The following is a 16,265-nucleotide window of genomic DNA, read 5'->3' as shown; positions in this document are numbered from 1 at the left end:
TAACAACTTGATGCCAATAAATTCTCAACTTGTATGCAAAGGACAAACTTGTGGAAAGGCACAAACGACTAAGGCTCATTCAGAAATACATAAATAATCTGAGTAACCCTATATCTATTAAATAAATTGAATTTATTGTGATCTTTTTTAAAGGCAGTCTAACATAGAAAACTCTCCAGGTCCAGATGACTTCATTAGTAAGTTGTACCAAACATTTAAAACAGAGGTAATAATGCCCTAGCTGGTTTGGCTCAGTGGATAGAGCATTGTCCTGTGGACTGAAAGGTCCCAAGTTCAATTCCAGTCAAGGGCACATGCCGTGGTTGTGGGCTCAATTCCCAGTAGGGAGTGTGCAGGAGGCAGCCGATAAATGAGTCTCTCTCATCATTTATGTTTCTATCTCTCTCTCTCTCCCTCTTCCTTCCTCTCTGAAATCAATAAAATATATTAAAAAAAGAGGTAATACTAAATCTATACAAACTCTCCCAGAAAATTGAAGATGAGACAAAACTTCTCAACTTATTCCATGAGGCCAGTGTTACACTGATCCCCAAACCAGATGAAGACATTGTAAGAAAAGAAAAATAATAGACAATATCCTTCACATAAAATTTTTACAAAATTTTATCAAATCAAATGTAATAACAGATAAAACATCATGACCAATGGGGTTTATCCCAAGAATGCAAGGTTGAAAATTAATTAATGTAATTCACCATAATAACAGACATTATAAAAGAAAACTATATGATCATCTCAATAAATGCAGAAAATACATTTGACAAAATACTATATCCATTCATGCTAAAAGCTCTCAGCAAACTAGGACTAGAAGGCACTTTCCCAGCCCAACATAAAACAATAGAACATCTATGAAAAACTTTTAGCTCACATCACACTTACTAGTGAAAGATGAATGCTTTCCTCTTAAGATCAGAAAAGACAGGGATGTCCTCTCTCACCATTTTTATTCAAATTACAGAAGATTCTAGCCAGTGCCATAAATAAAAAAAAAACACACAAAACAGAAGTATCAAGATTGCAAGTAAAACTTACTTTGTCACAAATAACATGGTCATCTATGAAGAAAATATGATGGAATCTACCAAAAAGAACTCACTTAGTTTAGCAAAGTTGCAGGCTACAAAGTCAAAATATAAAAATAAGTTTTATTTCTCCAAATCGGCAGTGAACATTTAGAAATTTAAATGAAAATAATACCATTCAGGAAATAATAAAAGAATATGAAATATGTTGAGAATGTATCTGGCAAAATATACCTAACACTGAAATACTAAAAATAACCTTTTTGACCTATAATTGACAGGAAAAAAACTGGACATACATAAAGTATACTATTTGGTAAGTTTTGATAAACATATGCACTCATCAAACTATCAGCAAAATCTAAAAACATTGCTAAGACAAGTTAAAGCTGATCTAAATTAGAGACAGACAGACTGTGAACATGGATGGGAAGACTCAATGTTGCTAAGATGCCAGTTCACCCCAAATTCATATAGAGATTCAACATAATCCCCATCAAAATCCCAGCAGACATTTTTTTAAGTTGATAAATTCAGTTTAAAACTCATGAAAATACAAAGGTTCTAAAAGCGTCAAACCAACTGTGAAAAGAAACAAAGTTGGAGGGCTAACACTACCCAATTTCAAGAATTATTATAAATATACATTCATCCAGGTAGCATGGTATTGGGGTAAAGATAGACAAATAGATCAATCAAAATAATAGAATCCTGAAATAGACCCAAAGAATTTTTGACAAAGGTTCAAAGGCAATTCAGTAGGAAAAGGATAGTTTTTTTTTCAACAAATGATGCTGGAACAGCTTGATATTACAATCCAAAAAGGGCCATATATTCATACCTCAGACCATTTATAAAAACTAACAATATATTATAGATCTAACTTTACAACCATAACATTTTTAAACTTCTAGATGCATAGGAGAAAATGTTTGTGACTTTGACTTAATTTCTTACGTGACAATCCATAAAAGAAAAACTTGATAAATAGGACTTTCTAATTAAAAACTTCTGTTCTCTGAAAGCCACTGTTGAGAGAATGAAAAGGGAAGTCACAGACTTGGAGAAAATATTTACAAATCATGTATCTCATAGAGGATTTGATTCAGAATCACTAAATAATAAGAAACAAACAATCAATAAATATGGGCAAAGAATGTATGCCAATGACAAACTAATGAAAGCAATCTCTAACGTTATTAGTCATCAGGGAAATGCAAAGAAAAGCCACCAGGAGATACCCTGTCACACCTGTTAGAATGGGAACAATGAAACAACAGCAAAAACTGGACTGCTCATACCCTGCTGGTAAGAGTGTACTAGTAACATGATACAAGGTTGGAAGTAGTTTGGCAGTTACTTAAATATTTACTTTCAAATAACTTAAATATTCCACTCAAAGGAAAATGAAAGCATATGTTCATACAAATACTTGTATACAAATGTTCATAGCAGTTTTACATGTAAAAACCAAAAACTGCAGCCTCTCCAAATGTCCATTAATAGGTGAGTGGACACAGAGTTTTGGTATGTCCATATAATGAGCACACTTCACCAATAAAAAGGAATAAACTATTGAAACGTGGAACAACAAGTCTCAAAATAATTATGTTGAGTGAAAGAAACTAGACTTGCCCAGTGTGCCCCAAAATATGATTCGCTTTATAGAAAATTTAGAAAACAAAAACTAATGTAAAGTGGCTGACAGCAAATTGGTGATTGTTAAGGGACACAGGGATGGAGATGTGGGGGGGTAGGAAGGAGGAATTATAAAAAAGCTTGAGGAAACCTTTAGGAGGTGATGGATATGTTCATTGTCTAGATTTTGCTGATAGTTTAATGGTGCATATGTTTGTAAAAACTTAACAAATAGTATACTTTAAATATGTGCAGGTTTTTTTTTTGTATGTCAGTTATATTTCAAAAAAGCCATTTTTAAAACTACTCAAAAGATACCGTATCTGTCTCCCAAAATTCAATTAAGACTTTGAATTCTAAGAATTTCAAATATGACAGATATTTCACATTTAGATTCTCACAATTTTCAATAATATTTTTGCATGTTTATGTCCATACTTTGTTTTGTGGAATTATTTGAAATTCTTTAAATGAAAACCCTTATTTGGTGGGGAAGTAAAGCAGTAGAAAATCATATAAACTACTGATGAACATATATTTGGTGCAATTACTGTGTAAAAGCATTTTGTAAAGTTAAATATATGCATGCCCTACAACCTAGCAATTCCCTTTTTAGGCATATACCAAGAAAAGCAGCTCTCAAGTTGTTTGTTCTCAGGGCTGTTTTGTACTCTTAAATTATTGAGGAATTCAAAGTTTTTGTTTATGTGATTTATGTCTTTAGATAATTACTGTATTTGACATCATAACAGAAAGTCTTTAAATATTTTTCTTTTAAAAATAACAATAAGAAACCAATTGATGAGTTAGCACAAAAAATACTTTTAGAGAAAACATAATTATTTTCTATAACAAGGACTGTAGTGAGAAGAGTGATATGTTTGGTTTTATATCTTTACACATCTCTTTAATATCCTGTTCCAAAGAAGATGGTTGCTCATATCTGTTTCTGTATACAGGTTGTTGGAATATATTGTTTTGGTTGAAATATATGAGGAAAATCTGGCCTCACACAAATACCCAATTAGAATAGAGAGAACCATTTTAATAGCCTTTTCAGGACATTCTTGATACTACACCACAACTCTCTAAGTGGTAGTTTCTTAAATTTAAATTGTAATGTTGAATCTGAAACCATGTCAGTGAACATTTATACTGTTACATTAAAATCCATTGGTCATATTAGATCTCCAACAGCTATATCATGTCCAAAATCTATACTAATAAAAGGGTAATATGCTAATTAGGCCGGGTTGACTGGATATCTTCCAGACGTCCGACTTCCTTCCAGACAAAGCCACGGTGGCGGGGGCCAAGGCAGAGGCGGTTAGGGGCGATCAGGCCAGCAGGGGAGCAAGCAGTTAGGGGCAATCAGGCTGGTGGGGGAGCAAGAAGTTAGGGGTGAGATAAGGCTGGTGCAGGGGAGCAAGCAGTTAGGGGCGAGATCAGGCCAGCGCGAGGTGCAAGCAGGTAGGGGTGAGATCAGGCCAGTGCAGGGGAGCATGCAGTTAGGGGCACAATCAGGCTGGCACAGGGGCACAAGCAGTTAGGGGGCGATCAGGCTGGCAGGGAAGAGCAGTTAGGGGGTGATCAGGCCAGCAGGGAAGGGCAGTTGGGAGCGATCAGACTGGTAGGGGAGTGTTTAGGGGGAGATCAGGCCAGCAGGCAGAGGCGGTTATAGGGCAATCAGGCAGTCAGGTGAGTGGTTAGGAGCCAGCAGTCCCGGATTGTGAGAGGGATCCCAGATTGGAGAGGGTGCAGGCCGGGCTGAGGGACACTTATTCCCTCCCCGCACCTCCCCACCCCCCACACCACCCGTGCACAAATTTCGTGTACCGGGCCTCTAGTAATTCATAACTTCTTTGAAACAACTCTCTTTCAATTTCAGTGAAAAGCATTAACTGGACCTCAAACCAGAAACCTGGACTTGTTCAGGTCTTCTTTTCCCTTCACCTCTTCATATCCATTTACGCGCTTGCAAATCCTGTCAGTTGTACCTCATAAATATCTTTCTGTTCGCCATTCATTATCTCCTCCTATCTCCACTACTAGTTTAGTTTAAGCTCACCTCATCTGACTTTCCACTGGGCTTTTTAACTTGCCACTTTCATGTCTTCTAGTATCTCCAGGCAAAGATGATTATTCCTCATCCTGTGCTTCTGCTTACCTTGGAGATAGCATTTAGTGGTTGCTGAATAACGTGGTTGACTCTAAAAGTGAAATCTTATTGGTACTTTTCCAAGAGTCCCCTTAGTCCATAGGGTGAAATCCAAACTCTTTAATGTCCTGTGTGAGATCCCTCACCGGCCATTCCCTTGCTCTTAGTTAACTTTCTCCCCCACCACCTGCCCACACCTAGCCCTGAGACCCCCACATTTGTCCAAGGACACAGCACCTCTTATGGCTCCACACTTTGCAAATTTGCTAAAAACGTACTTCTCATTCCTGTCGCAGGTCATAACTGAGTTTAGGGTCCTTACCATGGAATCCTTCCTAATATCTCACAGTATTTTCATAATGTAGTATATGTGCAACAGTATTTGCAAACATTTATTTTGTGCACCTACTTTGTTCAGACCACTTGCAATTCTTATAATAGCCCTGAAAAGTAGTAATTATTACCCCAATTTAAAAGAAGAGGACCTGAGTCAAAGGGATATTAATTTGCCAAGAGTCACACACCTAGGCAGGGGCTGAGCAGGGCTCTGGCCCGGGACTCTTTCTACTATTATGTTGCCTCTCTTTACTCATCTCTTAGAGGAGTTTCTCTATTATCTGACCATGCTTTTGTCTCCTCTGATCAGCAGTGCATTTCTATATTCCCTGAGCCCAGTTCAGTAAATAAAGGAATAGAAGAATTTATGACTGGAACAGAATTTCAATTAGTCCTATGATATTGTCTCAGAAAACAATGTGATAGCATAGTGATTTTTCTTTTTCAAAGAACTCCTTATATTTGGGGCTAAAGTGTAGCTTTTATACATTTCTCTCAGCAGATGTTTACTGTGCATTGTGTTCTGTGAGGTGCTGCACAGGAAACAAGACATCGGTATGACTGTTTCCATCTTCCAGGAGCTTTGGTATGGCAGGAACTTAGGACGGTGACACATCTAATCTGAACACCCAGCAAGAACAAAGCGCCGCAAGTTTTAAAACAGAGAGAGATCACATGGGGCTACATTTAAATGGGACCAGGAAAGATTTCTTGAAGGATGAATAGAATTCCAATAAAGGAATGTTGAGGGGAGGGCATTAAGGGGACAGGGATGATGAATGGAATTTAAAATATAGTCAGAAATAAGCCTGGTTTGGTCCACTTGTAACCCAGAACAGTTATCGATACCCTTTAAGAAATTAATAGCTATTTCAGTGATGGAGTATCAACTTTTTAAAACCTCATTTATTATAAAATAGAGAAGTGCATAAAACAAATACATCGCTTAATGATTACTGAGTGTGGATTTTGAGTAAAGAAAAGCATGGGTTGGCCGCTGTGTTGGTTGCATGGGATTACCTAGAAAATGGGAATCACATGCAGTTCTCTGAATGGTGGGTGTGGCATGCAAAAGAAGTCTAAGGTGTTGTTTCCTCTTAATTTCTCACTGCCCAGGTGTGGCTTAGATTCATTTTGTAAGCCTGTGATCTTGGGTTGCCTCTGCTAGCTTTTTGACAATACTCACCATGTTTTCTGAATGCGGGGCAGCCCCTCTTGGCCACTGTAAAAAAATTTTTTCCCCTGAGATAGACCTGGAATCATACTGATAATATGTAGGATAGGGAATGTATTATAAAGTTTTACTCCCTTAGAAACTAGAGTCAAATTATAGTAATTTAATGCATACATGGTGTTCTTTGAAAACTTGGATGGGCGTAGGAAAATTCTTTCCTTTTACTATTGCTCTCATTCTGACACTTAGGTGACAAATGTATTTATAACATCCATCAAAAATAAAATCCAAGTGAAATAAGCTTTTAGCTATCGTGTCTCAAAAAAATACATTTATGTTATTGACTTCAAAGGATGCATAGAGTAAGTGTCCACATGTTTGAGACAATTATGCTTGGAGGGATAACAAAGATGACTAATATGAGGCTTAGCTTTCCTGCGGTTTGTACTTTTAAAAAATGACATTGGTAATAGAAAACACAAAATTTAGAAGACAATTCAATAGAAAAAAAATAAGCTTAAGAAAAAACACATAAATATATGTGTAAAAATAATACAGTTTAACTTTTAAAAATTTTACTAACTATTTTCAAAGCAATTTTGAATTCATTTTAGTGAACAGGTTTAAACGTTTAACATTTGAAATGAATTTTTGTGTTTAATGACTAATATAATTGACTGATATCGTCTATGTGTTCATAGATTTGATCCAGGCTACCAATGAGACCAATGTTAATATTCCTCAGATGGCCGACACGCTCTTTGAACGAGCAACAAACAGTAGCTGGGTGGTTGTATTTAAAGCTTTAGTCACAACACATCATCTCATGGTGCATGGGAATGAGGTAAGCTCAGTAAACTTGCCTATTTTTGGTGGGGGAATGAGGCTTTTGAGGAAGAGTATGATGATGACTTAAGGCCCTTTGGGTCTTCACTAATTAGGAGAAAAAGAAGAGGAAATCTTGGTTCATATTCTTCTAGAGTACAATTTTAATCTATTTTGCTATTTTTCAAAAAGCAGATGTGGTTAGACATTTTATTAGAGCTATCTAAGTATTCAGTATTACTGGTATCTAAATGTATTTACAATGTCAATGTATTAGTGGGCAAATATGTTAGGGAAAAGGAACAATAAAATTATTTTTTTCCATAGGAAGTATTCCTTTGTGCCTTTAAGTGAAAATTGCTTTCATAAACATATTTAATTTTGGAAAAAATTAATAATATAAAAATTTCCCACTTTGTATAGGATGCATAGAGAATCTTATTAAGTTATCGTGTTTCTAATATATATAGAAATGAAAGATCATACAGTTTAGTTCTAACTCAGTAAGTATTATTCAGGCTTTTTCCCCCTTCGGAGAAAGTCAGGAGACTAGGAAGATTTATAACGAAGTAAAGGAAAAAAGTGACAATTTGTAAAAATAAAAATTCCCTTTAGTATCAGAAATTATTTAAAAGTATGATTTGAGAACATTGGTGTTTGATTATAATTTTTGTTTTTCAGAGATTTATTCAGTATTTGGCTTCTAGAAATACACTATTCAATCTCAGCAATTTTTTGGACAAAAGTGGATCCCATGGTGAGAATATTTATGGTTTTTTTGCTAATGTTTATTGTGTCTAATTATTTTTATTTTCAAAATGAAGTTATTAAAACAAAATCATTATAACTGTGTGTTTAAGAAAAAATGAAAAGTATAGGGTGTACATACATTTTTTGATAGCTCAATTGATGTTTCTTTCTTTTCACATTTAACCCAAAGTATATATACACTTTGAATGAATAATTATGGGACACCCTGACTATAGGTAGTTTATAGTAGTTTTTAAATATCTCATTGTTAAAATAACTCAGCATGTAAATTATGTAGATTTTATTTTTGTCTTTCTAGTGTTTACCTTAAATAGTAACAGTGGTTTTGCTAGACCCACAGTTGTTTGTTTATAATGGTGCAAGAAGCAGTGAAATGAAAGGTACTTTCCCAATTTAAAAAACAGGCAACAGTCCTGAAGGAGTGTTCTTTATAAAGGAATAGAATTCAAATGGCATGCATCTGTTCATTCATCATATTTGCTGGTTGCTATTACATATAAGGCAGGCACACCAAGCAAGTGGAGAGTTCTCAGAGAGTTGCACATATTAAGTCTAAAACAGGCTGTTATTTGAAACAGTGAACAAAACTGCAAGGAAAAATCAGAATAGACATTCTGCACAAGGATGATAGCATAGCTAAACTGAATAGTCTTGGAATGTCTCAATGGCAAAGCAATTTTGCCTGCAATAGTATTTTAAATGAGGCTTGTCTGATACACTTATTGACCTCACCCTAGAATTGTTTACATTGGGGGGTTAAAAGGAATTGGTACTAAGCAAAGCACAATTGAAGGTATTTTATTAATTAGTTTTATTTCCTCTGCTCCTTCCCCAGGTTATGATATGTCTACCTTCATAAGGCGCTATAGTAGGTATTTAAATGAAAAGGCTTTCTCTTACCGACAGATGGCATTTGACTTTGCCAGGGTGAAGAAAGGGTATGTTGTTTCTTTCTCCTATTTATTTGAGCAGAAAAAGGTTTTGAAGCATACTTACTTTCTTTTAATTAAGCTTAAATGCCAATTAATTTTGATTATGAAGGCCCTGTTTACAAATGCTTAAAAAAGAAACTCAATAATATTATAAAAGTTAGCCTTGAGGTTGTAATATACTTAATATATCATGCATAAAATCTGACATGATGTTCTGGTATACCATTTTGTTTGTTAAAATCAATTCAAAATTCTTAAACATATATATCTTAATTTTAAATGGAGAGAATTTAAACAAGGTTTATTTAAAAGAGCAGTGACTGAAGTTGACAATAATTATTTCAATGTGTTTTGATTGAGGTTAAACTGAACTGTGTACACGGTGGAGATCTCTTTCTGAGAGGTAATGCCGCCCTGGTATTATAAACACACACACACACACCATAATTGAATTAAATATTAGTACTAACCATTGATTAAGAACGCTTCATTGAAACGGAAACATATTTTAATTCTTAATTAATATTTATTTCCTTCTAAATAGATGTTTGAGTTTAATCCGAAATGTTCAGTCAAAAAATTGTGTCAATCTTGTGATTTTTTTCTTACTTGAAAAAAATGACAAGGCATTGTAGGTTTAATATTTTAGTTTCAGGGATTCACACAAAAAGATTTAACTCTGTTCTTCTAATAGCTTGTCCAGCCCTAGCTTTGAACTTTTAAATTCATGGTGATGAACAATAATACGCTTGCCTATTCAAAATAAGTTTCTTGTGGGTAAACATTTTATAAAATGAAGATTCTTACCTCAACTCCTTCTTATTAGAGAAGATTCTAGTCCATGCACCTTCCTCTGACTGCTAACATGGCCCTGGGCAATCATTGTTGATGTTCTCACATGGGTTGTGGCCACCCCACCACAAGTCCACACCTTCTCAGAAACTTCTGTACCCTTTTATGCACATCAGGACACTGGGATACTTTTCCTACCATCGAAGTGAGAAAGACCTTGAAAATTGCCATCATCGGCCTGTTCACATCACATTTTTTCACCCATTGCAGTACTGCCACTGCTTGACCATCCCTGGATATAGGGGCTCCCTAAGCGGTGGGTCCAGGGTTCATTGCCTGCTCTGAGGCACCCTCCAGCACTAACCTCTGCTTTCATTCTCTGTGGCTAGTTAAACACTTATCTCTTTTAGGCCAAACTGTGCCTATCAGCATGCATTTTTCTTCACTGATGGTTCATAGTATAACATCTGGATTCCCAGGCCTACAGGTTTTGAAGACTTCCATGACATGTTTTCTCTCTCAGAAACAAACAAACTGGCATTTCGGAAACTTATATTTTGAATACTATTATCTAGGTTAAATATTTAAAAGAATCCATTTAGAAATTCAACGGACTTCTAAATATCCAGACCACATGGCTCTCTTCCTTTGTTGCCTGTGTGGTTGAAGAATGAGAATGGATAAAAGGAAGTAATACAGAGAGCGGGGTCAACTACAACCTCTTCATGTCTCAAAATCACCCCACATGATTAACAAGGAAATGGGAGGAGGGGGGAGAAATAGCTTGGAACAATGTGTGTGGTCTTGAATTTTTGATGTACAAGAAAGTTTTATCTTTTTCTCTTTTTAAAAAAATTGTAGGGCGGATGGTGTAATGAGAACAATGGTTCCAGAAAAGCTACTAAAGAGTATGCCAATTCTGCAGGGACAAATCGATGCACTGCTTGAATTTGATGTATGTATCTCACTGGCAGATGTTTCTTACAGGGTCGATATTGTCTTTCATTTGAATGTGGGCTACAGGTAAAGCTGGAAGCAGATTTAGATCTCCCTCATTTACATTAGATAAGCCCTTAGTTGAAGCTGTTAACCGGTGGAGATGATGGTGCAGATGGTCCCAGCAGTTTTCCAGGTATTTACTAAGTCATGGAAAAATGTGAGTGATGCATTCTTGGAACCCCAGGTTTGGAGGAGGATGCACATTTCCTGTTGTCTTTGACAGAATGTAGTGCAAAATGTACCTGCAGGCAGCTGACTCAGCCTGCAGTTAGAAGCCACGTTATACAGACCATTTAAATGACACCATCCACCAAAGAGAATTATTTTTGTTTTTGTCCTGGTCCTTCTTCCTGGCTGGTCTCTACTAGTAAAACCATACCTGTGTGTTGGCTGTGGTAAGATTATATAGAACTAAACATACACACACGAACACAAATAAAATTGGGGAACTCTGGATAAGATTTGTGGATTGTATCAATACCAGTACCCTGGCTGTGATATTATACTATAGTTTTGTGATGTTACCATTGGGAGACACTGGGTGAATGGTACCTGGGAATCTCTATTTTTTACAATGGCATATGGATTTCTAGTTATTTTAAAATAAAAAGTTTAATTAAATAAACATTTCATGAAAATAAAGTTTTCTGACATGTAGTAAGATTCTTAACTCACATTGCTAGCTTTTCCTTCCTTTGGTGGTTGTTTAAAACTATTTTCCTCAGATATTAATAATTTAAAATTTCTTTTACAACGATACGGTTTACTTTACAATTGCATCCTAGTCACAGCACCCAACTCCTGTGACATTTCAGTGAAAGCAGCAAACTGTCTGGTTTTTGATAGGTTTTGTAGTAAGGACTTAGCTAGGCATTTATGGAATTGCTTATCTTTTTCTCTTTTTGTACTTTTATTTTTCTTTGCTTTTCTTCCCCTCAATAATACTGTCCTAAAGGAGAAAAGTCATAAAGAATGGAAAAAAACAAAGAAACAGAGCTTGTGAATGAGGATTCGGGAATGAGGAGAAATTATTCTTCTTTGTTTTGGTGGTTAGAGTATTTGGTGGATGCGTTAAAGCTATGATTCTCTAGATTTATTTTAGGGGTTGCTGATAAGGTATCTATTTCCCATGCTGTGCCTCCTCGCTGAGTTACTGCAGGCCCGTCCACAGAGATCATTGCATAGGGGAGGTGGAAGAATGTAATAAAACATAGTAAAAGCAACAGAAGACCAGATGTTCAAAAGGTGGATATGATCCATCTATGGATTACTGATCAAATAGAGTGTATGTATGTCTTATAATTGATAGGACTAACTTCATTGACTTAAAGCAAGAAAAATGCGATCCATCTTTTGATATTGGCAGGGTTACAAAGAGAATTACACATTTGTAAAATAGGGATGAATTTCTTAGTAATCATTTGAGACACTTTAATGTGCTCTGAGAAAAATTGTCATTTGATGATACGATTTAACATATTAACTTCTCATTTTCTTCTAGGTGCATCCAAATGAGCTAACAAATGGTGTCATAAATGCTGCATTTATGCTTCTTTTCAAAGATCTTATCAAACTTTTTGCTTGCTACAATGATGGCGTTATTAACCTACTTGGTAAGTAGACTACTGAATGACTGGATCAGATGCAAAGATTTGGATACCACAGACTGCATACATGAAAATCTAAATATACCATTCATTCCGGTCACATTTCCCTGTGTATTCTTATATCTGAGGATTCAGCTCAGGGAACAGGAAGTTGTCTAGATGTTTTAGGCAGGAAAGGATTCCATACAGGGATTTTGGTGCTTATAAAATTTCAGAATGACTGAGGGAGTAGGTTCTAAGCTTTGCCTCTCAGAAGAAGTCCCATAACGATAAATAACTGCTCCATTCTGCTAATAACTCCCTGTGATGCCACCCCTGGAGATGTGCAGGAAACAAGCAGCCACTGCCACCTCAGTCGGTAGAATAGTGAGAGGGGCTACTCTAGCTCCTAGGAACCTATACCTATGTAATGATCACTGGTTCCCCAGCTTCTGAAGGTACATTCCTAGAGTAGGTTAGGAATGGATTCTTCTGCAGGCCATCCCATCATTATGTAAGGCCAGCCACTTCTGGATGGATGGGATTCGTGTTAAGACTGATGGATTCTGTGGAGTCTGTTGTCTCATTTCGTGTGCAGTAAAAATAGAGACAGTGTTGTGTGAGATACAGTGATGGTGAGTAATTCCACAGATGGAGATATTGGCAGAGCAATATGGGCAGAGATGATAGATCCATGTACAGAATAAATTGTCTGTTATAGTATAGAGAGATTACTGCTCTCCTCCCTAGGAATTCATGCTTATCCTATTACTTTGTGGATGACTCCATTCTCCCTGGAGTATGGTGCCAAGGTGGAAGCCCAGCATTGATCTCGGGTATTGGCAGACTGAAGATTTAGCAATAGCACTTTGTTTATCAGTCTAGGCAGGGGTGGGCAAACTTTTTGACTTGAGGGCCACAATGGGTTCTTAAACTGGACCGGAGGGCCAGGACAAAAGCATGGATGGAGTGTTTGTGTGAACTAATATAAATTCAAAGTAAACATCATTACATAAAAGGGTACAGCCTTTTTTTTTTTAGTTTTATTCATTTCAAATAGGCCGGATCCGGCCCACGGGCCGTAGTTTGCTCACGGCTGGTCTATGGAGTCCCCTTATCCCCTGATTAATGAGAGTCTTTTGGTTGCCTTTGGCCTGCATTTGCATGGGATAGAAATAGTCTCATGCTCTTCCTTCATTCTCAGAGGTCCATCTACTACCTTTTGTTCAGATCTCTTGTCATTAATCTTCCCATTTTATTTTTTTAAGTCCCTGGTAAAACAGGCCAGCAGTTAGTTACTGCACATATTTTTGTATATTTCCATATGAGTCCTCATATTTCCTTTGACATAAAGTGAAAAATCAGATAGATATACTACTTAAAACTTGCCCTGCAGTAAAAGATTTCTTTCACTGTCAAGGTCACCCCTCTGTGGGGATATAATGATTCAGCAAACTACTTCCAACTAGTGCCAGCATGAGAAACCATCCGTAAACCAAGCTTGAGTTCTTTTGTCCCCTAGTCAGCTGATCGTAGGCATGATCTGAGGGAGAAAGGGCAGTGCAGCAGAGGAGGTGCACAGGGAATACGAGTCATGTTCACACAACCTGCATGGGATCCAGGATCTGCTTGAGGCTGACCTCTGATACACCACTTCCGTTTGATGATGGAGTATTCTTGCAGTTGTCCAACTTTATGGTTTTGTATATTAGAAAACACTTGAGGTCTCATGATTACTCGATATTCTATGGTCAGAATCTAAGTCTCTAGAGAAGTAAGCCAAGAGCAATTTTTCCAAAAGGTATTAGTTACTGTCTGAAGAAGACATGGCTCTGCTCCAGCACTGGAGGCTCCTAAAATTCCCAGTGGAGCCTGCCAGGGCGTTCTGCAGCATTCAGAGCTGCCGCAGACGCTTTGAGTTCCTTTAGCTCTGCAGGAGCAAAGGCCCACGTGGCTCCGGTTTGGAGCTGTAGCCGAGCCTTCCCTTCATCGGGATTCTACTTCATATTTGATACTGCACCAGATGTTCTGTTGAAAGCAGCACACACATGTTGTATATGCTACCTCCAAACCAAAAAAAAAACAAAAACAAAAACAAAAACTCAGCCAACTTTTGCTTGTAGTTTGGTTATAGGAGGTGCAAAGTGAAGTAATTTGGCTTTCACAGGGAGGGGACCTTTGGACCTTCAGAAACTTCACTGAGGTAGCAGGTCCCTGAACTTTCATAGAGTCTATCTCTCACCCTTTGATATGCATGTATCTTATCAAGGCACTTAGCATACTCGAAATTCTTGTCCAGTAGATACAATCAGGATAATGTCATTAAAGGGATATCGCTGGGTTTGTGACAGCCAGAGAGGATGATATCCCTGAAATAAGACAGTGAGGGTGTACTGGCATCCTGCCAGATGAAACCTAACTACTTACGATGAGCTCTGTTTCTTGACTGGAAATAAAAGAATTTTCTGGTTTGATAGTTGCCTGTCAGGTGTCAGGAGCTGTGCTGATTTTACACTGGTAAGGAGAACACATCTGGATCTCTGAAATAGGCGTCACCACCTGATTACATTTGCAGTAACCTACTATTGCTCTCTACCATCCATGCATCTTTTGCACAAACCAGATATGCAAGTTAACTGGGGATATGATGGAATGCTAGCCCTGTATCTTTGCAGAAATTAGGAAACAATCTTGAGGATTCTGCTAGTTTCAGAGTACTTCTATTCCAACTATATGTTCAGGAAACTGGGGCAATAACCGCAGATAGTTTCATGCATCCACTGGGATATCATTTTCTTTTATCACCTAATCTCCATAGAGTCTCTACTCAGAATGATAGAACATAGAGTGACATTTTGAGTCCTCAGGGAGTAGCATCAGCTTAGAGTCTGTGTCCCTGAAAAGTCTGGGCATGTTTTATTTTCCCCTTGTGCACACTCTGATAACAGTCCCTTTGCAGGAGACAAGAAAAAAGAAAAAAGTGCTTTGGCTATGGTTCTAGGACCTTCCTTAAGAATACACGGAAGGCTTATTGAAATTTAGGTTGCTAGACCCTAACCCGGAGTTTCTAATTCCGTAAGTCTGGGGAAGGGTCTGAGAATTGCATTTCTAATAAGGCCTGATCAGTGCTGCTGCTGCCCATCTGGGGACTTCAGTTTGAGAGCCACTGTGTTTGAGTCCCTCCCAGACGCTCAGGCTAGCATTTTGAATCCACGCGTTTTGTATGCTCACCCAAATCGATGTTATCAATGACGTTGTAAATTCTAATGTAATATTCCTTCTTTATTGCTCAGGCCTTTAGAATTCATTCCACTTCTCTAGATTTTTATCTATTAGGACTGACAGATTCAGGAGGAAAACAATGCAAGATGCCCCATTAAATTTGTATTCAGATCAACATGAATGACTCTTTTTGTATTAATAAATACCGTGCAATATTTGGGACATGCTCATGCTAAAAATTATTTGTTATTTATCATTTAAATTTAAGTCAGTATCTTTCATTTTGCCTGGCAATCATCCTGCCAACATAAATCTACAAACTCTTGTACTTCTTGAAGCTTGTGTGCCTTTTCCTCCTGGGTCCGACTTTGTGCTTATCTCCCTGGGGCATGCAGGAATTGCTGGATTCTAATTTCTTTCTCTTGAGGCAGTTGACAAAGGGAAGGGGATAAGACGTAGAGGGATAGGGTTTGAGGAGGGTTTTCATTCTCTGATGAAAGGGGTTGATTACAGGATCTCCAAGCAAGGCAGGACCAGCTTCTTCTAACTAAGCGGGAAAAGCTTATTCCAGCAAGGATAGATTCATTTTTGTATGAATCTACCCAAGTGTTTTGTTTTGTTTTCAATTTCATTTTACAATAAAATCCCTAATTTTCACAAAGGACACCATGGTGAGGCTGGAAATTTAACTTACCCACATATGTTATAATTCAGCAACTCACAGGATTAGCCACTCATCTGACTTTCAGCTCTGACAGCCCTGTGTCTGCAAAGAAAAAAGGGGGC

The 16,265-nt window shown here is 37.3% G+C and overlaps 1 protein-coding gene across 1 annotated transcript in view; it reads left to right on the top strand.

Annotated features, from left to right (window-relative positions):
• Positions 1-16,265, top strand: part of SNAP91 (synaptosome associated protein 91kDa) — a 119,276-nt gene that overhangs the window by 31,555 nt on the left and 71,456 nt on the right. Inside the window, exons 3-7 of the mRNA XM_015570286.1 lie at positions 7,054-7,196; positions 7,859-7,934; positions 8,784-8,886; positions 10,534-10,627; positions 12,173-12,288. Of these exons, the coding sequence (XP_015425772.1) occupies positions 7,054-7,196; positions 7,859-7,934; positions 8,784-8,886; positions 10,534-10,627; positions 12,173-12,288 (532 nt within the window). The remainder of the gene's footprint in view (positions 1-7,053; positions 7,197-7,858; positions 7,935-8,783; positions 8,887-10,533; positions 10,628-12,172; positions 12,289-16,265) is intronic.

Source organism: Myotis davidii, unplaced genomic scaffold, assembly GCF_000327345.1.
Source record: "Myotis davidii unplaced genomic scaffold, ASM32734v1 scaffold185, whole genome shotgun sequence".
Classification (NCBI taxonomy): domain Eukaryota; kingdom Metazoa; phylum Chordata; class Mammalia; order Chiroptera; family Vespertilionidae; genus Myotis; species Myotis davidii.
Note: the sequence above shows the minus strand (reverse complement) of the source record. Positions and strands in the feature narration are given on the sequence as shown.